The 25888-nt window shown below is 49.6% G+C and overlaps 1 protein-coding gene across 1 annotated transcript in view; it reads left to right on the top strand.

The window, feature by feature from the left end:
* GTF3C1 (general transcription factor IIIC subunit 1) overlaps positions 1 to 25888 on the top strand; it is a 146012-nt gene that overhangs the window by 69849 nt on the left and 50275 nt on the right. Inside the window, exons 20-26 of the mRNA XM_044304002.1 lie at positions 1516 to 1648; positions 14515 to 14647; positions 14741 to 14819; positions 15834 to 16007; positions 16984 to 17141; positions 17225 to 17367; positions 24503 to 24584. Of these exons, the coding sequence (XP_044159937.1) occupies positions 1516 to 1648; positions 14515 to 14647; positions 14741 to 14819; positions 15834 to 16007; positions 16984 to 17141; positions 17225 to 17367; positions 24503 to 24584 (902 nt within the window). The remainder of the gene's footprint in view (positions 1 to 1515; positions 1649 to 14514; positions 14648 to 14740; positions 14820 to 15833; positions 16008 to 16983; positions 17142 to 17224; positions 17368 to 24502; positions 24585 to 25888) is intronic.

Below are 25888 nucleotides of genomic sequence, written 5' to 3'. Positions count from 1 at the left end.
ATTCTTATGAATTTAGTATTCTATCTGGTGGTTACTTCACTATTGATGGCTGTGGCCTCTGGGCCTGGATAGCTGTTCCAGGCCTTTTCTTCTAGTTCCTGGGTAGCCTAGCTAGCACTTTCTGAGCAGAGATCTCCTAGCAGTCACTAGAAGCTCAGGCTTTCTGAGCCTTCTGGCCTGAGTTCGATTGGGGGTTTCGTCCTCTCCTTACTTTCCCTTTGCGGCCCTAGATTGGCCCTATCTATATTGGTCACATATTCATTTGTGCCCAAATATGATGTTTTCATTTTGTGCAGATGAGCCTCTAGGTGTGCAACAAGGACATTGCTCTAGAGGCTCGGCTCTCTGCAACTGCTGTGCCCTTTTCACTTTTGACGGGACCAGGCAGTGAAAACATCATCATACCTGGCCCTGTCAATTAGTGCAGAGATAGCGTAGCCTCTAGGTGTAATGGCAACGCCTCTACTGCACCTAGCGGCTTGTTTGCATATATTAAAGCATCATATTTCTCATCAGTGCGGGCACATGAACATGGGACCAACACAGATGCCTTCAGCTGGCAAGTGCACATGCCACATGTCAGCCAGTTTCATAGGTACGAATCTGCTGACAGATGCCCTTTAAATATTGAATAGATAGATGATCTGCATGGCGCTATTATGCTGCTAACAGCAGGCTTATACTCCTGTACATTCTACAGGTGTTATGGTATAGTTATGTATTGCTAATATACCTTTTAATAAGACTTAATTTCATCTAACAGTCCTAGTGGGTAAAGCTTTGCATACAGCTAGGGCTCTACAGCTTGTAGCAGTATACTGTTGGTAAGTACAATATTTATATATGATGTTACGATATATAATCTGGGATTGGAGCAGTTTCCGCTGTTTCCTTAGTAGTACTTACCACATAAACTAGTCTTTTAGGAGACTGTAGCTACTTTATCTTCTGCTCATCTTGCCCAGTATATAATACTGAATAGGAATCCTTAAAACACATTTATTTCCCAATCAGATCTTTTCTGTTCCTTATGTTTAAGAGTGGTTCTCGAATAGCTCACGTCTTGAACAATGAAGCTAAGACATCCTTCCCTGATATTCTGATTTTGTCTACTCAGAACTTTCCTGGGCCATATTGTTCTTAGGCTTTGTAATCTGGTGTTTCTCCAGAGGTGCTGTCAGTAGGGAAGGACTGGAAAAAACAATATAGATTTACCAGTAATTAGTTTTCCAGGAGTCCCTCATGATAGCACCCTTACATTGCCTCCCTTATAAACTACTATGTGACTTTAGCATGGGAAGAATTTCTATTGGTTTTAATAAATCAGATCCATCCTGGTGTAGTAATCTGGAAAACACTGGAGGGTGGAGTTGGAAGGGGGCCTTTTACCTCTGTTTCCTGTCCCAAGATGGTCGAGGGGCACAACCTCTAGTGATGCTGTCATAAGGGACTCCTGGAAATCAAATTGCTGGCAAGTATAATTCCAAAAAAAAAATTCTTATTCTTTTGCTTTAGGTATTGTGCGTTATCCTCGTGGAAAGAAAGCAAATCCCCAAGATGAAAGCGTTCTGGGACCAGAGATGGAGGCAGAGCAGGAAGACAGGCAGACTCTGGAGCGGAAATATAACTTTCTGGAGAACAGCATCCCGTATGCCTTTTTTTTTTTTTTTTTTTTTTTTTTTTCTTTTTTTTTCTTCATACCGTTTTTGTTAGGTTTTCAAACAAATAGAAAAAAACGTGCAATGCAACAGCTCTCTGCAAACCAAATAAAGTACACAAATGCATTATAAATGCTATGCTTATAAATTAGGGATGCTTGGCAAATACATTTTGTCCAAAATTATTTGAACCCGTCTGCGATCTCTGTAAGACGGGAACCTAACACTAAATTCTACCTGTTATGTGCCATGACTGCTACCATACAATTCAGGGAGAGTAGGTTCCACGTGCATCTCGGGCTCACCTTAATTTTAGCAATTATAATGCATTTTTGTACTTTATTTGGTTTACAGAGAGCTGTTGCATTATATGTTTTTTGTTCTATGTTGTGTTTTCAGCCATAGCAACATGCACCTGCGCATTGGGACGTGCTAACTGACCCCCTTTTTTTCTTTGCAGTTTCAAAAAAAATAGCATTAGCTCATGACCATTTTATATATTTATACACAAAGATGAACATGGACATCAAGGAAAAACAAATGGTGGGGGGATGGAAAGTAAAAGAGGGACACATGATCAAAATTACAGGTTGTTGGTGATAATGTACAGATAGTAAATTACCACCGAGTTTCAGGAGTCCTATATGTTCCCTTTTTAATGTCTATTATGAAAAGACATTGCAGTGGTGGGCAGGTGAAGAGGATGAAGTTCTCGCAGGAGCTGATCTGTGGCGTGCCAGGAGTCAGACCCCGCCAATCTGATATTGATTACCTATCTGAGGATAGGTCATCAATATTAGAAACCAGACAACCCCTTTAGGGAGGTTCAGTGTTTCCTGGTTGCCCATCTTGACATCTCTTCAAACCAATAAATCTGATGCACCTTGGCTATCCAGCAGGACAATGAGGACTGTTAGTCTTGCAGCCATGTTTTTTTGTTCCACTGAAAGTGTACCCAATGTTTCAGAAGTACTTATTTCTCGCCCAGTTTCCTTGGGGGACACAGAAGACCTTGGGTATAGCTCATCTCCCTAGGAGGCGTGACACTAAGTAAGAACTGTTAAGCCCCTCCTCCACAGCTATACCCTCAGCCTGGAGAGAGAGACTGTCGGTTTTTGCTTAGTGTCCAAGGAGGCAAGACACTCCCTGCTCTGCAGGGCTGTTTTCTCCTTGTTTAAATTTTTGATTTTTACTTTTTTCTTTTCTTTTTGTTCCAGAACATCAGGGACAACAGAGACGCACTAGACCTCTCTGTTTCTCCCGGGGTCGAGCTGCGCCAGTGCCGGTCACCCGCACTGCTGCCTCCCCCACAGAAGGCAAGGTGGATCAGGGCAGCCCAGCTCCCCTACATCCCGCCAGCACAAGGGTCGCCCGCACGCCAAGTCCCTCTTCCAGCGTCCTGCCACTACGGTGCCAGTAGCTGAAGGGGCGACCCTGCTGGAACGGACCGAGGGTGAAGACTGCTATGGTGAGAGATTGGCTTCTCCAGCCCTACGTCCCCCCCCCCCCCCACCCCGGTCTCCTGCGTGCCTGACCCCCATACTGGGCCTCTGGACCCTTCTGTCCCTGCTAGCCCTCGGCTGGCCCCTGGCTGCCGCAGGGCGACATTCTGCTCCCTCTCCTCCCCTCCATAGGACATTGGCACCCTTCTCCCTGCAAGAAGAATGCCTGGGGAGCTGCAGAGGTTCGCACCTAGCTGCCCCTGACGGAGGGGTTATGCAGGCTTCCCACCCTCACAGACCCGGTCTCAGGGTCCCCCTCCCTCTTACCGGCCACTGCTTCAGGGCCAGAGGGCCCGCGCCTTGCTGCCCCTGACCCACCTCTACCATCACGGGCACCGGTCCAAGGGCAAGGTGGTTGTGGCTGCCGGCCATATGGAGCGCTGTTCTAGGCCAAGGGCCCGCTCCAGGGGTGAAATGGCTGCCGGGTCATCGTTCCGACAGCGGGTGGGCACCGCGGCCTGCAAATGAGCGCTATGCCTCAACAGCCCCCGGCCGACCGTCGGAACATTCCGGTCGGCCGGGAGCCGCAAAATGTTGTTCCCCCTCCTGGGCGACACTTCGCGGCCGCGATCCCGCTCTATCCGGGTCCCCAGCTCTTCCGGCCCGCGGGGTGGGCACCCGCGGCCGGTATGTGCCGCTCCGTAGGCCCGGTTGGTACTTTAAATACTGTGCGGCCCCGGTCAGCCGGGCGCCGCTAAAAATTTAGGCCCCGGCTTCACGGCCTGCTAGGCCGCAAAATTCAGGCCTCTGTTGGAGGGGGCTGGAACTTCTCCAGGCGCGAATCTTCCCGCCTGGAGGTTCCCCCGCCCCCAGAGGATCGCAGTGTCGCCCCCCAGGCCGGATCCCTGTTAACCCCTTGGGTACAGGCCGGCTTCCGATGGGCATGTATGGCTGGCCCCCCCTTTTTTTCCTGCTTCTCGGAGAATCTGTGCCCCTGTAGGTGGCTCCCCTTTCTGCCTCAGTGAGGCTGTGTTATGATAAATAAATAAAAAATAAAAAAATTAAAAAATTATTTATTAATATGACTTGTGGGCTGCGCAGGACACTGCAGCCTCATCTCAGAGTGCTGCCTGTATACATGCCCCCCTTCCATAGGTGGCATGGTGTCGCGCTCCCCGGCTGCGGCGCTGCCAGGGTCATTTCCCCTTCTAGGCGGTTTTTTGCCCTCTCCGCGCTACGGCGCTGGTCAGTGCATGCGGCCCTTTCTGTAGGCAGCATTCGTCACCCTCTCCAGTTATGGTGCCTGCCATGTGCAGGACCCCCCTCCTGGGCGGGATACTGCACTCTCCCTAACTGCGGGTTGGCCTTGTGCATGATCGCCCTTTCATTGGCGGCCTACTGCAGTTTCTCCGGATACGGTGCTGGCCATGTGCACGACCCCCTTCCATAGGTGGAACACGGCACTCTCACTGGATTCGCTGCCGACCATGTGCGTGACCCCCTTCCATAGGCGGAACGCTACACTCTCACTGGATTCGTTGCCGATCATGTGCATGACCCCCTTCTTAGGCGGAATACTGCACTCTCACCGGATACGGTGCTGGCCATGTGCACGACCCCCTTCCTTAAGCGGAACGCTGCACTCTCTCTGGATTCGCTGCCTGCCATAGGCATGACTCCCTTCTGTGGACGGCATTCGGCACTCTCACTGGATTCACTGCCAACCATGTGCATGACCACCTTCTATAGGCGGTATGATGCACTCTCATTGGATTCACTGCCGGCCTTGGGCATGCCTCCTTCCCTGGTGGCGGCATACATACACTCCCTCGGTCGGTGGTTGTTCTCTCGCCGGTACGTTGTTGGCCAGGTGCATGAACCCTATGCATGGCGGGGTGCTTGCACTCTCTCTGGATCCGCTGCCGGCCATATGCATGACCCCTCTTCCGTGGGCGGTGTACGCACTCTCACTGGATTCGCTGCCGGCCATGGGCATGCCTCCTTTAGGTGACATACACACATTTTCACCGGCTGCTCGCACTCTCCCTGAATGCGATGCTGGCCATGTGCATGACCCCCCCCCCTTCCTGTTCTGGGCGGCATACTACACTCTCAACGGATACGTTGCTGGCCTTGAGCATGGCCTTCTAACATGGGTGGAACGCTTGTGCTCCCATTGGATGCGGTGCTGGCATTGTGCGTGACCACCCCTCATTCCATGGGCGGAATTTTGCACGCTCACGAGATTCAAGGCTGTCCTTGTATGTGCTGTGCTGGACTTGCTCATGTTTCCCCCTTCATTGGTGGAGTGGTTGCACTCTCACGAAATTTCGGTGTTGGGTGAATTGTTGCACACTCACTTAATGCTAGGATAGCCCTGTGCATGACCCCCTTTTCACTAGGTGGACCTCCTGCGTTCCTGCTGGATACTGTGTGGCCATGTGCATGGAGCCCTTCTGGGCGAAGTAGGGTATGCCCTACTTCTCTTACGTAGGTACGACCTTGGGCATCACCCCCTTTTTGGGGCGGGCCTTTGCACTCTTGCTGTCTGCAGTTTGCCAGGTACATGTCCCCCCTTTCGGGGCGGTCAGTTTGCGTTCCATCGCATACCATACTAGTCTTGTGCATAACTCCTTTTCAGTTGCACTTCCGTAGATACTGTGGGACTCTGTGGCTGGCCCTCTTCGCTGAGTGATATTTTTGCAGTGAGCGGACGTTCTTGTGCGTTGTTTGGGCCGTGTATGCCTTCTCGTCCCGTACGTGGGTTGGCCTTCTCACTGCTTACGGGGCTACTCGTACGTATGCCTCCTTTCCTCCTGCGACATACTTTTTCTCTTGGGAGACGGTGTTTGCAGCAAGCCTTGCACTATTCTCTAAGGAGATCATTCTGTCCACCTGTGTGAGCCTAAGGTGTTGTCCAATAAGCAACAGATGAATACCTTATATTTAAGTAGACGGGCTCTGCTGCTCGCTACTGCACCGAGCTGGGTGGTACTCACTCATTTCGTTGGCCCTTCCGCCCGGGGAGTGTTCGTGGTTCCTAGATACGTACCCATTCGTCCTCCCGCGGCATTGTTTCCCTGCGCTAGTGGTCACATGGTCGAGAGTGCTGTCTGCAGCGCCCTTCGCATTTTATGTTGGCTCTGGCAGGACTACGGTCCCCTCGCCTAATACCTTTTCCTCCTCTTCGGGTGCAGTGTGGTATGATTCTTTCCGGTTGGCGCCCTCGGTGCTTCAGTCTGATCTGCTACCAGGTTCGGGCTGCTCTTCTTGGGAAGGTCACCCAACTTCTCTTGGGTGCTCGCCTACCCAGGTCCGGAGGACCTCTGCCTTGGGTTCTTCAGGGTATTCAAGGCGGTGGACCGGGCGTCTCAGTGTAGCGGTGTTCTGCTTTTGAGCTGTCCTATGGCTTCTCTGTTGCCCACTCCTATGCCGGCCTCTGTCTCGACTGCCTTTTCTCGCCGGTTCTGTTTGGCTCCCACTCGGTACAGATCACTCCGATGTGGCTTCTGTTCCGGCCACGCTTCAGAGGCTGTTCCTTCACTGCCCTTCCCTCGGGGGAGAGCATGGTTGTTCATGTGGATGGTACTGGTGTTCCCTTTGAGTCCCCCTTGTCCACAGTGGCTGTACTAGCTGTGTACCTAGTTACCGGGTCTACGGCGTTCTGTCCTCCCACTGGGTGCAGATTGCGTTTTTTTTTTTTTCAATTCTAGGCAATGTTTCTGCTATGGACTTACCTTCTTGGTAACTTGGGAGGACTACCATTTGGTCAAGATTGTCTTCAGATCTCCCACACCGGGACTGTAGTCCGTCTTCCTGTGGTGACTGCATCGGCTTGGGCTTTAGCCTGTCTTGTCCTGGCATCTGGCGGTTGCTGGGCGGACCCTTCGGTTCCTGTCCGTTTGTCCTTCTGCTCCCCCACTCCGGGTGGATACGGGACAACTTTGCTCGGGTGCCGGCGGGACCAGTTCTACCGACCGTTCTACCCGTGTTACTGGTCTGCGCCTGATCATTGGGTTTTCACCCTCTTGCCCAGGCGACTCTAGTGGGCTCGCTAGTGTTCGCTCCTGGCCGTGTTTCGTCCAGGATCTGTTGTAGGACTTAGGTTTTTACCTGGGGTTCTGTGGGAAGCTGGGCGTTCCCCCACTCTTCCTTTCTCTCTCCATGGTTCTGTCTTTCTCCAGTCCGGCCTGGACCTGGGACTGGGACTCTGTCGCTTGACGTATCAGGTGTCAGTGCTGCCCTTCCTCTTTCAGCGTTCCCCGGCCCTCTGGGCCTGTCTGGACCTTCTTCCGTGGAGCGGCTCTTGGGTTCCTTTGTACTGCCCTCCGGTACCGCCCTGGGAACTACATACTGGGCTCTTGGCGCTCCAATCTTTCACTTGGAGCCGTTACAGAGGTTCTCTCTACTCCTTCTGTCCTGTACGGTTGTGTTTCTGTAGCCATCGTGTCTCTGGCGGGTGCCTGAGTGGCGGCCCTTCTTGTTCCGAGCCTTCTGTCTTTCCCCAGGACAGGGCTGTTCTCCATTCCGTCTCTTCCTTCCTTCTGAAGGTGGTGTTTGTCTTTCATTTCGTCGAGGCAGTCGTCCTCCCCTTCCCACCCCCGGGAACGGACACTTCACCGATTTGGACATTGTTTGGGCCTTGCAGTTTTTACTTGGAGATCTCCGACTCTTGTCTACGTTCGGCCTCTTGTGTTCCAGGAGGTCCGCGCAAAGGGTTGACGGCATCCAGGGTGGCTTTCCTCCACTTTCTCAGAGTGGCTATTGCGGTGGTTGCCGCACCAAGGGCAGGGTTCTGCTTTTGGTGTCACCGTTCATTTCACCAGAGCTGTCGGTTCCTCCTGGGTCAGAGGCATTAGGCTTCGGCCATGCATTTGTGCAAGGCGGTCACTGTCTTCCTTGCACACCTTACCAAGTTCTACAGGGTGCATACTCGGGCTTCAGCGTATGCTGCCTTGGGCCGCCTGGTCTGCAGGCGGCGGTTTCTTGATGCCTTCGGGTGCTTCGCCTTGGTGCTGTGGTCCCTCCGCTCTTGGACTGCTATTGAACGTCCCAAGGTCTTCTGTGTCCCCCAAGGAAACTGGGCGAGAAAACGAGATTTCTCGCCCAGTTTCCTTGGGGGACACAGAAGACCTTGGGTATAGCTCATCTCCATAGGAGGCGTGACACTAAGTGAAAACTGTTAAGCCCCTCCTCCACAGCTATACCCTCAGCCTGGAGAGAGAGACTGCCAGTTTTTGCTTAGTGTCCAAGGAGGCAAGACACTCCCTGCTCTGCAGGGCTCTTTTCTCCTTTGTTGTTTTTAAAATTTTTGATTTTTACTTTTTCTTTTCTTTTTGTTCCAGAATACGGGACAACAGAGACGCACTAGACCTCTCTGTTTCTCCCGGGGTTGAGCTGCGCCAGTGCCGGTCATCCGCACTGCTGCCTCCCCCACAGAAGGCAAGGTGGACCAGGGCAGCCCAGCTCCCCTGCATCCCGCCAGCGCAAGGGTCGCCCGCACGCCAAGCCCCTCTTCCAGCGTCCTGCCACTACGGTGCCAGTAGCTGAAGGGGCGACCCTGCTGGAACGGACCGAGGGCGAAGACATCTGTGGTGAGAGAGTGGCTTCTCCAGCCCTACGTCCCCTCCCTCCCCGGTCTCCTGCGTGACTGACCCCCCATACTGGTAGCCTATCCGAGAGCGGAGAGGTGCAAGGTTTAGGCATTACCCATTGCTTTACCTAAGACAGTTTTCATATGTTTGTCTCTTATAGCAGAGTGGCTATAGGGTGGCCCTGCTGGACCTAGGGTGGTCCCTGGGGTGCCGCAAGGCGGCAATCTGCTCCCTCTCTCTCCCGCCATAGATCATACCGAAGAGGGGGCGCTTACCGGTGCGCTGCTCAGGACCTGCTGCCGCTCCTGACGGCATGGGTAATCCTGGGCGCAGCCAAAATTTAGTCCAGGCTTCGCGGCCTGCTGGCCCGCACCATCCGGTGCTCTTTCCTCGGGCCCCTGACTTTTCCGGGCCGCGGGGTGAGCACCCGCGGTCTGCATTGCATGTGCGCACTATGCTATAACTGGGCCGGCCGACCATCCGTCCGGTTGGCCGGACGCCGCAACTTTGGGCCCAGACATCGCGGCCTACTGGGCCGCACCTCACGCTCCTCTCGGGTCCCTGATTCTCCCGGCTGCCGGGTGGGCTCCCGCAGCCGGCATTGGATAGCGCTGTGTTCCAACGGGTCCCGGCCGGCCGTCGGTGCATTCTCTCATCCATGGCGGCGCGGCCGGCCGGGGCGCTGCATAGTTTGTTTAGCGGCCTGCTGCGCACTTCCGGCGCTCGGGTTGGGCACCCGCGACCGGTACGGGTGCTCCCGCGGCCGGCTTAGGCCCGGCCGATACTTTAAATACTTGCGGCCCCGGTCAGCCGGGCGACGCAAAAATTTAGGCCCCGGCTTCACGGCCTGCTAGGCCGCAACATTCTGGCCTCTGGGGGGGGGGGGCGGGAACTCTCCAGGCGCGGATTCTTCCCGCCTGGAGGTTCCCCCACCCCCAGGGGTTCGCTGCGCCGCCCCCAGGCCAGATGCCGGTTAACCCTTGGGGTACTGGCCGGCTCCTGAGGGCCTGTACGACCTGTGCCCCTGTATGGTGGCCCCCTTTCTGTCTCAGGGAGGCTGTAATATTAATAAATAAATGATAATAATAATAAAAAAAAAAAAAAAAAAATACTATTATTTTGTTTTAAATAACTGGACTTGTGGGCTGCGCAGGATGCGGGAGCCTCATCATTCAGTACTGCTGTCTGTATGCATGCCCCCCTCTCTTAGGCGGTGTGTCGTGTTCCCCGGCCGCGGCGCCTCCCAGGCGGTTTTTTCTTGCCCTCGCCCGGGATTCGGCGCTGGCCAAGTGCATGCAGATTTTTTTCTGACCAGACTTCGTCACCCACTCCAGTTCTGGTGGCTGCAGGTGCATGACCCTCCTTCCTAGGCGGAATACTGCACTCTCCCTGGCTGCGGCCTGGCCTCATGCATGATCCCCCTTTTCTAGGCGGACTGCTGCACTCTCGCCGGATGCTGTGTTGGCCATATGCACGACCCCCTTCCACAGGCGGGACGCTGCACTCACTGGATTCGCTGCCGGCTTTGTGCATGAACCCTTCCATAAGTGGAATATTGCACTCTTACCGGATACGGTGCTGGCCATGTGCATGAACCCCTTCCATGAGAGGTCTACTGCACTCTCCCCGGATAAGGAGGTGTACTGCACTTTCCCCGGTTACGGTGCCGGCCTTGTGCACGTTCCCCTTCCATGGGCGGAACACTGGATTCGCTGCCGGCCATGTGCATGAAACCTTCCATAGGCGGAATACTGCACTTTCACCGGATACGGTGCCGGCCGTGTGCGTGAACCCCTTTCATAGGTACACTGCACTCTCACTGGATCCGTTGCAGGCCATCTGCATGACCACCCCCCCTTCCGTAGGTGGTGTGCCGCACTCTCACTGGATTCGCTGCCGGCCATGGACATGTCTCCTTTCCTCAGGCGACATACGTGCACTCTCATCCATGGCGGCGCTCTCACTGGATGCGTGGCTGGCCATGTGCATGACCCCCTTTTCTGGGCGGAATACTGCACTCACTGGATGCGTTGCCGGTCAGGAGCCTGCCCTCTAACTTGGGTGGAATGCTGGCACTTCCATTGGATACGGTGCTGGTCTTGTGCTTAACCCCCCATTATTCCATGGGCGGCATTTTGCACGCTCACACGATCCACGGCTGTCCTTGTTTATGCTGTGCTGGACTGGTACACGTCCCCCGTCATTGGAGGAGTGGTGCACTCTCACGACATTCGGTGTTGGGTGGATTTTTTTTTTTTGCACAATCACTTAATGATAGAATAACCTGTGCATGCCCCCTTTCACTAAAGTGGACCTTCCTGCGTTCTGCTGGATATGTGCGGCCATGGGCATGGCCCCCTTCTGGGCGGAGTATGGTATGTCCTACCTTTCCGGAGTAGGTTCTGGCCTTGGCATCCCCCCCTTTTTTTGGGCAGGCCTCTGCAGTGGTTGCCAGGTACATTTTCCCCCTTTTCTGGGCGGACTGTTTGCGTTCCATCGCATGCCGTGCTAGTCTTGTGCATGACTACCTTTCGGGTTGCACTTTGCACTTCCATTGCTACGGTTGGACTCTGGCTGATTCTTCGCTGAGTGACTATTTTTGCAGTGGGCGGACTTTCTTGTGCGCTCTATCCGTCGTTTGGGCCGTGTATGCCTTCTCCTCCCATTGGTGGGTTGGCCTTCTCACTGCTTACGGGGCTGCTCGTCCGTATGCCCCCCTTTATCCTGAGATGTACTTTTTTCTCTTGGGATATGGTGCTTCCAGCAAGCCTTGCACTATTCTCTAAAGAGCTCATTCGGTCCAACTGTGTGGGCCTGAGGTGGTGTCCAACAAACAGCAGATGAATGCCCAATGTATTCAAGGTACCTACCTTTTTTATCAGTAGACGGGCTCTACTTGTTCGCTACTGCACCTGGCTGGGTGGTACTCATTCCTTTCGTGGCCCTTCCGCCCGGGGTGTGTTCGTGGTCCCTAGATGCGTACCCATTCGTTCTCCCGCGGCATTGTTCCCCTGCGCTAGTGGTCACATGCTCGAGAGTGCTGTTGTCTGCAGCGCCTCTCGAATTCTTCGTTGGCTCGTACAGGACTGCGATTCCCTTGCCTGCTGCAATTTCCTCCTCTTCGGATGCAGTGTGGTATGAGTCCTTCGTCTTGGCGCCTCTGCGCTTCTGTCTGATCTGCTGCCAGGTTCGGGCTGCTATTCTCTGGAAGGTCACCCAACTTCTCTTGGGTGCTCGATTACCCAGGTCCGGAGGACCTCCGCCTTGGGTTCGCCAAGGTATTCGCCTTCTGCGAGGCGGTGGACCGGGCGTCTCTCAGTGTAGCGGGTTCTGCTTTTCAGCTGGCCTATGGCTTCCCTGTTGCCCTCCCCTCCTCCTTTCGGTTGGAGGGTGTTATGCCGGCCTCTGTCTCCGCTGCCTTATCTCGCCGGCTTTGTTTGGCTCCCGCTCGGTACGGATCACTCCGATGTGGCTTCCCGCCGGACTTCAGAGGCTGTTCTTTCACTGTCCTCCCCTCTGGGGAGAGCATGGTTGTTCATGTGGATGGTTCCGGTGTTCCTTTTGGCCTCGTGCTGTCTCCCTGGTTCACACTGGCTGTATTAGCTGTGTGCCTATTTACTGAGTCTACCGCGTGCTATCCTCCCGCTGAGTGCAGATTGCATGGTCCTGCTGTAGACTTGCCTTCTTGATAACTTGGGGGGACTACCTTTTTCGATCCAGATTGTCCTTTGATCTCCCACACCGGGGCTGTACAACGTGGTTACATCAGCATGGACTTTTGCCTGTCTTCTCCTGGTATCTGGCGGATCCTTTGGGTTTTTTCCATCTGTCCTCTGCTCCCCCACTCGGGTGGATACGGGACAACGTTGTTCGAGGGCCGACGGGGCTAGTTTTGTCGACCCTTCTGCCCGTGTTACTGGTCTGCGCCTGATCACATTGGGTTTTCGCCCGCTTGCCAGGCGACTCCAGCGGGTTCGCTACTGTCCACTCCTGGCTGTGTTTCGTCCAGGATCTGTCGTAAGGCTTGGGGTTTTTTTGTATGGGGTTCTGTGGGGAGCTGTGCATTCCCCACTCTGAATTTCTCTCCCCATGGTTCTGTCGTTTACTTGGGGTGTCTTGTGTCGGCGCTGTTCTTCCTCTTCCAGCGCTCCCGGCCCTCTGGGCCTGCCAAGACCTCCTTCCTCGGAGTGGCTCTTTGGTTCCTCTGTACTGTCCTTCGGTACCGCCCTGGGACTATATACTGAGCTCTCGGCGCTCCAATCTTGTCCTTGGGGCCGTTACAGAGGTTCTCTCTACCCCCTCTGTCCGGTACGGTTGTGTTCTGTATCAGTCGTTTCTCTGACGGGTGCCGGAATGGCCCTTCTTTTGTTACGAGCCTTCTGTCTTTTCCAGGACAGGGCTGTTCTACATCCCGTTTTTCTTCGTTCGTTCGTTCCTTCCTTCCTTCCTTCTGAAGGTGGTGTTTGCCTTTCGCTTCAACACCTCACCTATTTGGACGTTGTTTGGGCCTTGCCGTTTTTTTCCTTGGAGTTCTCCGACTCTTGTAGATGTTCGGCCTCTTGGGTTTCCAGGAGGTCTGTGCATAGGGTTGACGGACTCCAGGGTGGTTGTCCTCCGCTTGCTCAGATTGGCTATTGCTGAGGTTCCCGCACCTAGGGCAGGGTTCTGTCTTGGTGTCACCGTTCATTTCACCTGAGCGGTCGGTGCCTCCTGGGCCGGAGGCATTGGGCTTCGGCCATGCATTTGGGCAAGGCGGCCACAGGTCTACCTTGCACGCCTTGACAAGTTCTACAGGGTGCATACTCTGACTTTGGCAGATGCTGCCTGCCCCGCCTGGGTTTGCGGGCGGCGGTTCATTGATGCCTTTCGGGTGCTTCACCTTGGTGCTGTGGTCCCTCCCCCTTTTGGACTGCTTTTGAACGTCCCAAGGTCTTCTGTGTCCCCCAAGGAAACTGGGCGAGAAAACGAGATTTTTGTATAACTTACCAGTAAAATCTCTTTCTCGCTCTTTCCTTGGGGGACACAGCACCCACCCATTCATTGTTTTTCTCTGTACTGTTTCCAAGTTTTTGTTACCCGTTGGGTAGTTGGCTTGTTGGTTCCTTGTTGGACTTTGCCTTTTCTCACTGCTTGGACACGCAACTGGCAGTCTCTCTCTCCAGGCTGAGGGTATAGCTGTGGAGGAGGGGCTTAACAGTTTTCACTTAGTGTCACGCCTCCTATGGAGATGAGCTATACCCAAGGTCTTCTGTGTCCCCCAAGGAAAGAGCGAGAAAGAGATTTTACTGGTAAGTTATACAAAAATCTCGTTTTTTGTATAACTTACCAGTAAAATCTCTTTCTCGCTCTTTCCTTGGGGGACACAGCACCCACCCATTCTTTGTTCTTCTCTGCACGGTTTCCGGGTTTGTTTTACCCGTTGGGTAGTTGGCTTGTTGGTTCCACTTTTGGACTTTGCCTTGTTCTCACTACTTGGACACGCAACTGACAGTCTCTCTCTCCAGGCTGAGGGTATAGCTGTGGAGGAGGGGCTTAACAGTTCTTACTTAGTGTCACGCCTCCTAGGGAGATGAGCTATACCCAAGGTCTTCTGTGTCCCCCAAGGAAAGAGCGAGAAAGAGATTTTACTGGTAAGTTATACAAAAATCTCGTTTTTAATAAGTTTTTTTTATTTGAACCACCAATATATTTCATATATTGTTTCTATTTCCAACAGTAAGAATCCTCATTTAAAAAAACGAAAAACACCTGCAATGTGGATTAGCTTTCGTGTTGAAAATAAGGTTAACGATCAGTTTATGAAGTCTTTTTCCATTGCAGGGGCAGTAGGGAAGTAGTGGATGATGGAGCAATTCCTGGAGATGGGTTAGGAGCTGGAGGCCTTGACTCAAGTTTTTACAGCCATCTAAAGCGAAACTGGATTTGGATCAGCTATATTATAAACATTAGGAAGGTTGGTTCACTTAGAGCCCGAATTTGCATAACATTTTATTAATTACGTTTTACAGTTTTGAGAATATTGTAATTCCTTTTTCTCACTGTATAGGATACAACTCCACAGGACGGCCTTACTTTGAGACTTCAGACGTTCCTGAACAAACATAATCTACCTCTAGGCTCAAGAGGTAAAAGACTTGACTGTGATTTCATTATAACCTTAAAGGGAATCTGTCACGGCGGCCTTTCTATCCAACACCTAGCTGTGGTTCACTTGATTACAGAGCTGGTTTTCTTTCTGATCCACAGCTCCATTCCCAAATAATAATACTTTATCCTAATAGGCAAAGTAGGCCTTTGGTGCAATGATTGCATCATCATTGCTCACGTTGCACCCGGGTCCAACTCTTCGTTGTGGCCGACCCCTCACTGGCTGCTTTGATTTACCTAGTTAGGCAGTGGCAAAGCAGCAACAGAGGGACTGGCCACAGACTAGAGTGGAACTTAGGTGCAACAAGAGCAACAGTAACTTCTAGGATGCACCAAAGGCCAAATTTTCATATTAAGAAAAGGAATTAACTTTGGAACATAGCCTCAGGTCAACAAAAGAAAAACTGTGGTTTAATCATATGATCCACGGCTACGTGTCTATGCAGACAGTTGGATAGGGATCTTTTGGGTTTTGGCAAAAAAAAAAAAATTATATGAGGGTCAAATGATGATACAGCTCATTACCAGAGGTACGTGAAACAGTAGAATGCATTTTTTCATGGAAATGCTTAGAAATGTGCTCATTTGATCAGTGGTTTTGATTGTGTCCTTTTTTGTTTGTGATTGTTTAATGCAGGTCGATTTATTGGCTTTTTTATGATCATCTGTCCCCATAGGGTGGTACAACAATGTTTAATACAGCAGTATTTTAATATTTGTGAATTTTCCTTACTGCTGTATTTTCAGCACCCCAACTCAGTGCATTCGAAAACTCTTCCTGATCCTACCATGCAAGATCAGGAATTGATGACTTGCTCTTCAACAAAATAATTTTGGGGGTTAGAGGCTGTCTATCTCATCCCAGTTAATCTTTGGGGCGCCCATTTATTAAGACATTGGGCACCCCTAATATTTACTTCAGGCATTTGATATGTTACATAGCCGCAACAAGATTTATGCTCCCCATGTAATATTGTCATTATGGGTTTTAGGCGAGCAAAAGAAATTCTTTGGCGATGTATCGATGTCAGAAACTGGAGAACTTGTTCAGATGGTAAAGGAAGCCACAGCGAACCGTAACAAGCGAGTTCAAGGAGGCAGATCCCAGAAGAGAAAGAGACAAAAGAAGGAAACTGAGAAAAAGCCAAAATCAAAGAAGGCAAAGAGTAAGTATTGTTAAGATTACTGCCCAGTATAACCACCTCTGTGATAATTCTTACTAAATAATTATTTAAAATAAAAAAATACTTGAGCGCTTCAGGGGTTGAAATTGTATTCACTGATCTACCAGTCAGATCAAGGGTTTGTGTTGTAGCTGCATTATACGTTTTCCCATCGAGCATTGATGAGAAGTCTTCATATGCTGCTGATCTTCTTAAAGGGGTTGTCTCACTTCAGTAAGTAACATTTATCATGTAGAGAAAGTTAATACAAACCACTTACTAATGTATTGTTATTATCCATATTGCTTCCTTTGCTGGCTGCTGGCAATTCATCAGTGGTGGTCGTGCTTGCACAATATAGGAAAAAGCACCAGCCCATGTGTGCTCCCACGGTCCCAGCCACCAGAGAGGCTGACTTTTTTTTCCATAGTGTGCAAGCACGACCACCGCTGATGTATTGCAGGGTGGTCTGCAACCATGGAAACAAGTATTGTATAATGTGATGGAAAAATGAATCCAGCCAGCAAAGGAAGTAATATGGATAATAACAATACATTAGTAAGTGGCTTGTATTAACATTTTCTACATGATAAATGCAAGTGACTGAAGTGAGACAAAGCCTTTAAAGATGGCCAGTACCTCCCCTAAGTGACTGCAGTATAGTATATGGATAATTAGTAAAATCTATTAAAGGTTTTCCTATCTTAGCTATTAATGGAAAATTCTCAGGACCAGGGTCAGAGGACGTTCTGCAGATACCAGAGATGGGAACCACATTGAAACAAAAATCTACTGGATACGCACATTTGACAGTATTTGTTATGAAATTGAATGGTCACATAGATTTTGCATTACTATAGGTTGGGGGAACCACTTAGGTTTTTCAAGAACATTGTCAGATACCTTTCTGGAGGTGCAGCTTCAGGTTTCCAAATGATTTTTAGCATGTGTCTTATCTGTGGTTTCCGTAATTCATCAGAAGAAACAAATGAAGAGAAAATCAAGAGAAACCGATACCACGATGAGGCTGATCAGAGTGCGCTGCAAAGAATGACCCGTCTGCGAGTGGCCTGGACGTCACAAGAAGATGGATTAGTAATGCTGTGTCGAATAGCCAGTAACATCCTAAACAGAAAGGTAATGCTTCACAGCCAGAGCAGCAATAGAAGTCTAACTGCACAAGCAGACACAGCAAAGATTCATATTTTTTTGTTGCTTAGGTGAAAAGACCATTTGTTCCCTGGCAAGTTGTAAGAGACATCATGCATGCCAGCATGGACGAGTCACTCGACAAAACTTCACACTCCATTGGTAGAAGAGCTCGATACATAGTCAAAAACCCACAGACCTATCTAAACTACAAGTAAGTTATGACCGTTTTCACTACCTCTGCTCAGATCTCTAGCTTGTTAAACTGGTGAGTGACCAAGTTATAAAGGGAATCTATCATCACATATGTATAATTAAAGCCATCTGCCTTGCTAGATCTGAGCTTGCCACCAGTTTCTAATGTTTGTTGCTTCTCAATGTGTTCCCATAATTCAGAGAAATGTTATGTAAATTAGCCTATTGGCTCAACGAGGGCTTTGCTTTTGCACCCAGAGGCTCTGATGAGTGTTCTCTGCCAGCTGTACCCGCACTTCTTTGACGGGCAGTCTCTTGGCAGTGCATTTGGCATATGCGCAGTACATGGTCTCACACGCTGACCAAGTCTCTTGGCAGTGCATTTGGCACATGCACAGTACATGGCTGGAGATTGCTGGGAAGATGCGACCAGCAATTTCCAGCCATGTACTGTGCATGCACCATATGCGCCGCTATGAAACTTCAGGACCAGGAGGGAAAACTGACTGCCTGGCCCTGTCATTCAAAGAGGTGCGGGTGCAGCTGGCAGAGAAAACTGAGCAGTGCCTCTTGGTGCAACTGCAAAGCCCTACTTGCACCAAGAGTCTAATTTACATAACATAAAAACACTTATTTTCCTCTCGCCTCCACAACGGCATTACCTGGAGGTTACTCTGCCTCCTTCACGGGCAGGAAACAATTAGATCTGTGCATAAAACGCCCCTCCCATGTCCTGCTCCAGTTGTTTCCTGTCCCTCACAGAGTGCCAGAGAGTCAATGCAAGCAAGACCGCACAGCCTTTAGGTTTGTTATCCCGGTCTTTGTACTGGAGGGCTGCTGGAGGGGGTAGGGGCTTGGGAATTTTTTTTTTTTTTTGTGGTCCTTCCTACCTCTAAGTATAAGTCCGGCAGATGCCGGCAACTCCGGGCTGAGGTCCCTGCTTCCGGTTGAGAAGGCATTTGAGCTGTTGGGGGTGGAGGACCGCGGCCATTTGCGTTCCAAGGGGCGCAGGAGATCGGGACGTTGTCGCGCCGGAAGTGAGGAGTGCGGCATGATGAAGTCAGCCGATGTAGCATCCACCACCGCGTTAAAAAGGAGGTGTGAACGCCGGAGCGTCTGCAGACATTAAGTTGTCAGCTAGATCTGCTGCTTTGGTGAATGCCTCTCGCAGATCCGTATGGCTAAAATCATGGTCTGGGGACACAGCCTCAAAAAATAGATTGTGTTCTATACCATGTGAAGGGGATAGACTCTTCAGATCATCCTTGCATCATATTCTGGATAAAGCTTCAGATAAGAAGAGTGGTTTTCCTATGGAATCAAAATTTTTCCAACAAAGGAAGTTTTTTCGTTCCCAAAGACATAATAAGTTTGAACAAAAAAGAAAGAGATCCACTTCTAACTGGCAATCTTTAATTCAGAAAGAACCTCTCGGCAGTCTTCTAAATTACTCTACTCTAGAGCCCCTTTGGGGGGAAGATTAAGAGACTTTGCCCCAGCGTGGGAATACATTCATGCTTCTCCCTGGATCCTGTCGGTAATCCGGAAAGGTTGCCAGCTAGAATTTGTACGGAAAGATTTCTTTTAAGCAGAAAATTAATGGGGGTAGATCAAAAAGCGATGGAAGAACAGATCTCTCTTTTGATGGAAAAGGCGGCTATAATCCGGGTACTCTCGAACCAGAGTGGGTTGGGATTTTATTCTCCTATTTATTTATTTTTTAAAGTAAAAACTTAAAAGACCTGAACAAAAACATTTGATGCAAAAGTTTCAAGATGGAGACAGTAAAGTCTACGATCAATCTACTTTAGAAAGACTGCTTCATGGTAATCCTAGATCTTAGACGCATACTATCATTTCCAGATACATCCGAGATACCAAAAGTTCCTAAGACTAGCAGTCTGGCTGGGGGGAGAAATACAACATTTTCAGTTCTAGGTCCTAGCGTTTGGCCTCTGTTCAGCCACCAGTCTTTACTAAGATCATGGCTTCCTTCATTACTCTGAGGTATTACTTATACCTTACCACGATGCTCTTCTGATTGCCGCTCCCTCAGAAGAGAACCTAAAGCGGAATTTGCAAGTCATGATAGATACATTGGCAAGTTTGGGTTGCTTAATAAACTCCCAAAAATCAAATCTCCTTCCAAGCCAACAATGTTTGTTCCTAGGTGTGCTCTTGGATTCAAGTCAGATGACCTCTTTCCTTCCAATAATGAAACAAAAGGACCTATCTCGCACAGTCATCCTCAAACATGAGGGAACTTTTAGCGGTGTGGCAGGCCCTAAAAGCCTTTTCTCCACTTCTAAACCTAAAGCATGTAAATGTCTTATCGGAAACACAATGACAGTAGCCTACCTGAGCAAACAAGAGGATTCAGGAAGTCGTTCCCCATCTCTAATCTCAACAAAAATTTCAGGTAGGCAGAGAAAAACCTGATGTCCTTTTCGACTGTACACATAAAAGGAAAACAGAACTGTGTGGCGGATTTCCTAAGCAGGAGAACACTAAAAGAAGGACAGTGGAGCCTTAATGAGAGAGTCTTTGAGGACATATGCCTCAGATGGGGTCTCCCAGAAATCAACATTTTTTGCCTCGAAAGAGAACAAAAAAATCCGAATCTTTTCTCCTTATCCCACCAGGACCAACCATTACAGGTGGATGCTCTAGTGCAGGGGTAGGCAACCTTTGGCTCCCAGCTGTTGTGAAACTACAATTCCCAGCATGCTCCATTCATTTCTATGAGAGTTCTTAGAAGAGCGGAGCAAGTATGCATACTGGGAGTTATAGTTTCACAACAGCTGGGAGCCGGAGGTTGCCTACCCCTGCTCTAGTGGGTCAGTGGCTGAAAGGGCTTCTATACACTTTCCCACCATTCGCCTTAATACCAAGAGTACTAATGAAAGTGATGGCGGACAAAGCGCAACTAATTCTCATAGCCCCTTTCTGGCCAAATAGGGCCTGGTTTCCGCGATCGCTGCTTCCTGTCAGTGTGGCCGGATGCTGGCTGTATCATACAGCCAGCAGATCGCGCATATGGAGCGGGCTCACTGCAGAGGCACTCTCCATACATCCCCTGGCACGCAGTGACGTACCTGTACGTTGTAATGCGTGAAGGAAGAATAAAGGATTATCAAATGCGGTCATGGATACATTAATGCAGAGTAGAAAACAAGTGACGTCAAAAAATATACTCTGAGGCCTCAGAGTAAGTACCCTGAAGGTACAAGTATCGGCCCTAAATGCCTTTTGTGGGGACCAGATTGGCTGAGCTGTAGTTAATAAAGAGTTTTTTTTTAAGGGAGCTAGTAGAAATCATCTTTCCTTTTAGGTCTAATGTACTTTCTTGGGACTTAAATCTGGTCCTTTCGGTTCTAATGGATGCTCCCTTTGAACCTGTTGCTGATATTTCAGAAAAGTTTTTATCTTTGAAAATTTTACCACTGCCAAAAGGGTGGGAGAAATACATGCCTTCTCGATATCTCCACCCAATCTTACAATTCTTGACAATTTTACGGCACTCTCCAAATTTCCTTCCTAAAATGGTCTCGAAGTTCCATTGCCAGAAAGAAATATCTATTCCATCATTTTGTCCTCAGGCAACATTAGAAAAAGATTTCAGAATCTAGACGTTAGGAGATGCGTCTTACAGTACCTTCAAAGAGCTGAAGACTTTAGGAAGTCGGATCAGTTGTTCATTCAGTACCTAGGCCAAAACAAGGGGAGAGCTGCAAGCAAAGCCACCATAGCTTGCTGGATTAAAAAATGCATTGTTCTTTGCTGTCGGGAAAAGAACATTTCTCCCCCTGCTAAGACTAAAAGCACATTCAACCAGGCCAGTTTCTACATCTTGGGCGGAAGGAACCTACGCTTCCTTAGAGGAGATTTGTCAGGCAGCCACTTGGTAACAATTTCTCTGTTAAAGGGGTTATCTCATCTTAGACAATGGGGGCTGTGACGGACTAAATCGTCACTGGGGCTGCTGGAGAAGCCCGAGGGTCAACCTCCTTCCTACGGACTATGGACCCAGAACTATGGAGACACCCTCAGACCTTTTGGGGTTACAAGGAACTATGAACCCTTATTTATGTGTGGAATTTATATGACACATATTTCCTATTGCCCTTTAAAGGTGCAGGGTTTGAATTCAGCAACACAAAAAGGGGTTAACTCTGCACTGAGACTCCCACTGGTTGTTTTGGTAATGGGCCTCTTTCACACTTGCGTTGTTAGGAAGTGCCCGCCGGATCCGTAACACCGCAAGTGAACTGAAAGCGGCTCCCGGGGCGCTCCAGAATGACGTCGGGGCGCTCCAGAATGACGTCAGAGCGCCCCCTGCGCATGGATGACGTGATCCATGCGCGTGGGGCGCCCTGACGTCACTCTGAAGCGTCCCGGGAGCCGCACAGACGGTAAGTATACTGCTCCCCCGCTCCCTACTACACTTTACCATGGAAAACAGGACGCTAAACGTCAGATCCGGTAATGCGCCTAAACAACGTTTAGCTTAAAGGGACACTGACAGGCAAATTCAGCATATTGTGTTATATATCTGACATTACAGGTCTTATACAGTCTATTAAAAGCATGTAAGTATCCCCCCTGTCCACCTTCTAAATACCGAAATATTAAGTTTTATAACTTGCCTGTCTCCTCACCAATCTGCCCAAGGGGCTGCGTTTCATCTGAAAATGCGCCCAGCCAGCTGCTCCCAACTGCCGTTCTATAGCCCCGCCCAGCTCATCAATATTCACTTTGCTGGGCGGAGCTACAACTCTCCGCACTATCATTAACCCCTTTGGAGATGTGAGTGAGCAGCGATCTGAAGCGCTGCTTTGAACAGTGCCTGGGGCATGCGCATGAGGCAGAGGCTGCAGCTGCCTCTGGGAACGCAGGCAGGGTGTGTACAGCAGGCGCGATCTAACCACGGCGGGGCGCAGGCGCAGAGGATTAGACGGACGCTGCCAAGAGGATTCTATCAACCATACGCAGGATCGTGACTGGGGAGAGTTGTAGCCCCGCCCAGTGAAGTGAATATTGATGAGCTGGGCGGGGCTACAGAACAGCAGTTGGGAGCGGCTGGCTGGGCGCATTTTCAGATTGGTGAGGAGACAGGCAAGTTATAAAACTTTATATTTCGGTATTTAGAAGGTGGACAGGGGGGATACTTACATGCTTTTAATAGACTGTATAAGACCTGTAATGTCAGATATATAACATAATATGCTGAATTTGCCTGTCAGTGTCCCTTTAAGGCCGGATCCGGATCAATGCCTTTCAATGGACATTAATTCCGGATCCAGCCTTGCGGCAAGTGTTCAGGATTTTTGGCCGGAGCAAAAAGCAAAGCATGCTGCGGTATTTTCTCCGGCCAAAAAACGTTCCGGTCCTGAACTGAAGACATCCTGAACGGATTTCTCTCCATTCAGAATGCATTGGGATAATCCTGATCAGGATTTTTCCGGCATAGAGCCCCGACGATGGAACTCTATGCTGGAAAAGAAATACACAAGTGTGAAAGAGCCCTAAGATGGCTGACTCTAGGAGCAGCCGACTCCTAGATCAGTAGATCACCCTATGATACACTCAGGAGATAACCCCATCACATCCTCTCTCCCTATTCATTAATTATGGACTGGGGGGGGAATGTCTGTTTGCATGTTGTTCATGGTTGATTGCATTATGTTGTTAGACTTCTTGAACTGTATATATTTTGAGTTGGTCTTCAATAAAGTGAGTTCCTGTTTTGGCCTTCAACATAGAGCTTCATCTCATGTGTGGGGATTGCTATATGCTGTATCCTCCCCTGGCTATAACCCCTAGCTCTTGTAAGAGCTGTTTTATGCACTGATCTAATTGTTTCCTGCCTCTGAAGGAGGCGGAGTAACCTCCAAGTAATGTCGTTGTGGAGGCTAAAGGAAAATCCTATTACCGGTAAGAGTAATTTTCATTCCTCTCTGAATGGGGGACACATTGAGAAGCAACCAAAGCATTAGAAACTGCTAACAAGCGCAGATCTAGCGAGACAGATCGCTTTAGTTACAGATATGTGATAACAGATTCCCTTTAATATTTCATCACTATACCTTAAAGGGGCTCTCCACTTTTCCTCAGGATGGGTCATCAGTATCAGATTGGTGGGGGTCTGACTTTTTAAGAAAATGTAGTGCCCATGTGAGAGTTGTATTCTCTTCACTGTGTGCGAGTGGTCCCAGTGACGTGAACGACGGACAAAGAAGTTGTAATTGCACTGCTTGCTGCTATGTCAATGTCATATGAGCACTCCATTCTCTTAATATAGCTTATAGGTAGGGGTGCCAGTAGTCTGAATTCTGCCTATCTCTGATATTGATTAAAGGGGTTGTCCGGGTTCAGAGCTGAGCTCGGGCATACCCACATTTTCACCCAGCCAGCCCCCTGATGTTAGCATCGGAGCATTTCATAGATTTTTTTATGTATTTATTTTTTGTTTATGACAACACACTGCTGGGTGGAGGCTTCCGCCCAGCAGTGTTCCCAGTGACGTCACCGGCTCTGACGAGCGGGCTTTAGTGCTGCCCTAGCCGTTTTACAGGCTACGGCAGAGCTAAAGCCCGCCCATTAGTGCCAGTGACGTCATAGGGCTCACCGCTGGACGGAAGCCTCCACCTAGCAGTCCTTATGGTGAGCCTGGTATGTCACCGGAACTTCAGGAAATGCATCAGGTGGCTGCCTGGGTGAAATTGTGGGTATGTCCGGGTTCAGCTCTGAACTCGGACAACCCCTTTTAACTTGTCCTCAGGATAGGTCATCAATATAGCAAAAGTGGAGGAACCCCTTTATCCTCTCATAGCCGAGAACATATGTCATACATTCTTAGTTTAAACCTTTTAAAGAGTAACTAAACTTTTTAAATCAAGTTTTTTATAAAAATGCCCTAAAGTGAAAAATGCCCTAAAGAGAATTTTTCTAATATACTTTATTGATTTTGAATTTGGAATTTTTACTAAAAAACTTGATTGAAAGTCGCAGATTGCAGCGCAAATAACCTTTTGTGCAACAGGCATACACCGAAAAGTGGTGTATATCTGTTTGTAAATCACCGCCATCATCTATATGCATAATATATAATATGGCAGAACCAGGTCTATTATCCGATGTATGATTTGTTCTAGAGTGTGCTTGGCAGAAGTCTACCAGGATAAAGGACTTTGTGAAGAATTTTTGAACAGGAAAGGAAATTACGATGATGCTAAGGTATAATTTCTGGTATGCCTTCATTACATTTTTATTTGTCATGATCAGGGATGACCATGCGAAGCTTTCATGCATGGGAACTTCATACACACACACACACAGTTGACTTTACAAAATGCTGGTACCCATCTCCTCCATTAGGAGGCTAAATCTTTATACGATCTAAGCATCTGGCCATTAGTGAGGGAATGACATATTTTTTTTATTTATTTTTGTTTGTTAGTTTTTTTGCTGATGAACAGAGCTCCTATCAATATTTAAAGAGGACCTTTCATGGGTCCAAACATTATAAACGAAGTATCAGAATACGTAGGGCATAGTGCAGGGATCTAACTGCACTTACTATTTTGTCTGGGCGTCGCTCCGTTCACCAGCTGTGGCCCCCGTTGTATTCTCCCGCCTAGTATGCTAATCTCCGTGAGTGTCCTTCTCCCTAGCTAGCGCTGTCCAATCGCAGCGGAGAGCGTCATAGCCAGAGAGAAGGTGATTTTCTTTATTTATTTTTTCCCCCTGCTCTATGCCCTACATATACTGATGCTTAGCTTATAATGTTTGGACCCATGAAAGGTCCTCGTTAAGGGAATATATTTAAAGGTTATTCCCAAAGTGATGTGATATTATTGGGGGGTCTCACCTTTGCGACCCCCACCAATCCTGACAATGAATGGGTGGGCTGAATTGAGCTACAGTGGCACCCAGCCAAACTACCGCACAACTCCAAATAAATGGGACAGACTGCTGTATCCTGCACAGGGGATGTGCTGAGCACCCCTGTGCAGGGAAGAATAGTGAATTCTCTATATTGAGCCAGAGGGAGTCTGTCACTACAGGAGTGACATGAGTAGTACTCAAGATAAGACCTCCATTCCCCCCATGTCAGCGCTGAAAGATGCAGTGAAATATAGTGTTTAGGACTGCTTAGTTTGTACTAGGGTTGTTGCGGGTACCCAATCGATACTGGAATTTCCATTTTTTTCGATACTGGCCAGTGCTTCTGCGCAGTCTGGTATCTCTGAACATGAGCGCGCTGCTCTCAGCGTGCTCATGTTCCCTCAGCAGCACAGGGGAGAAGGAAGCAGTCTCTCCAGCCCCCCCCCTGCCCCCCCCCTCCCTGCCCCCCCCCCGTGCTGCTGCCTCCAATGGGGGGAGAGAGGGGCGGAGGAGGGGAGGGAGGGCGCACTGAGCCACCAGAGATAGTACTTGGTCCTATGGGTCCAGACTTTAAGTAGCAGACTAAACAGGGCGCCCAGAGATGTCCCAGCACTTACTATTATTCCTGGGCGCTGCTCCATTCCCCTGCTGTG

The sequence above is a fragment of the Bufo gargarizans genome, chromosome 8, assembly GCF_014858855.1.
Source record: "Bufo gargarizans isolate SCDJY-AF-19 chromosome 8, ASM1485885v1, whole genome shotgun sequence".
Taxonomy (NCBI): Eukaryota; Metazoa; Chordata; class Amphibia; order Anura; family Bufonidae; genus Bufo; species Bufo gargarizans.
Note: the sequence above shows the minus strand (reverse complement) of the source record. Positions and strands in the feature narration are given on the sequence as shown.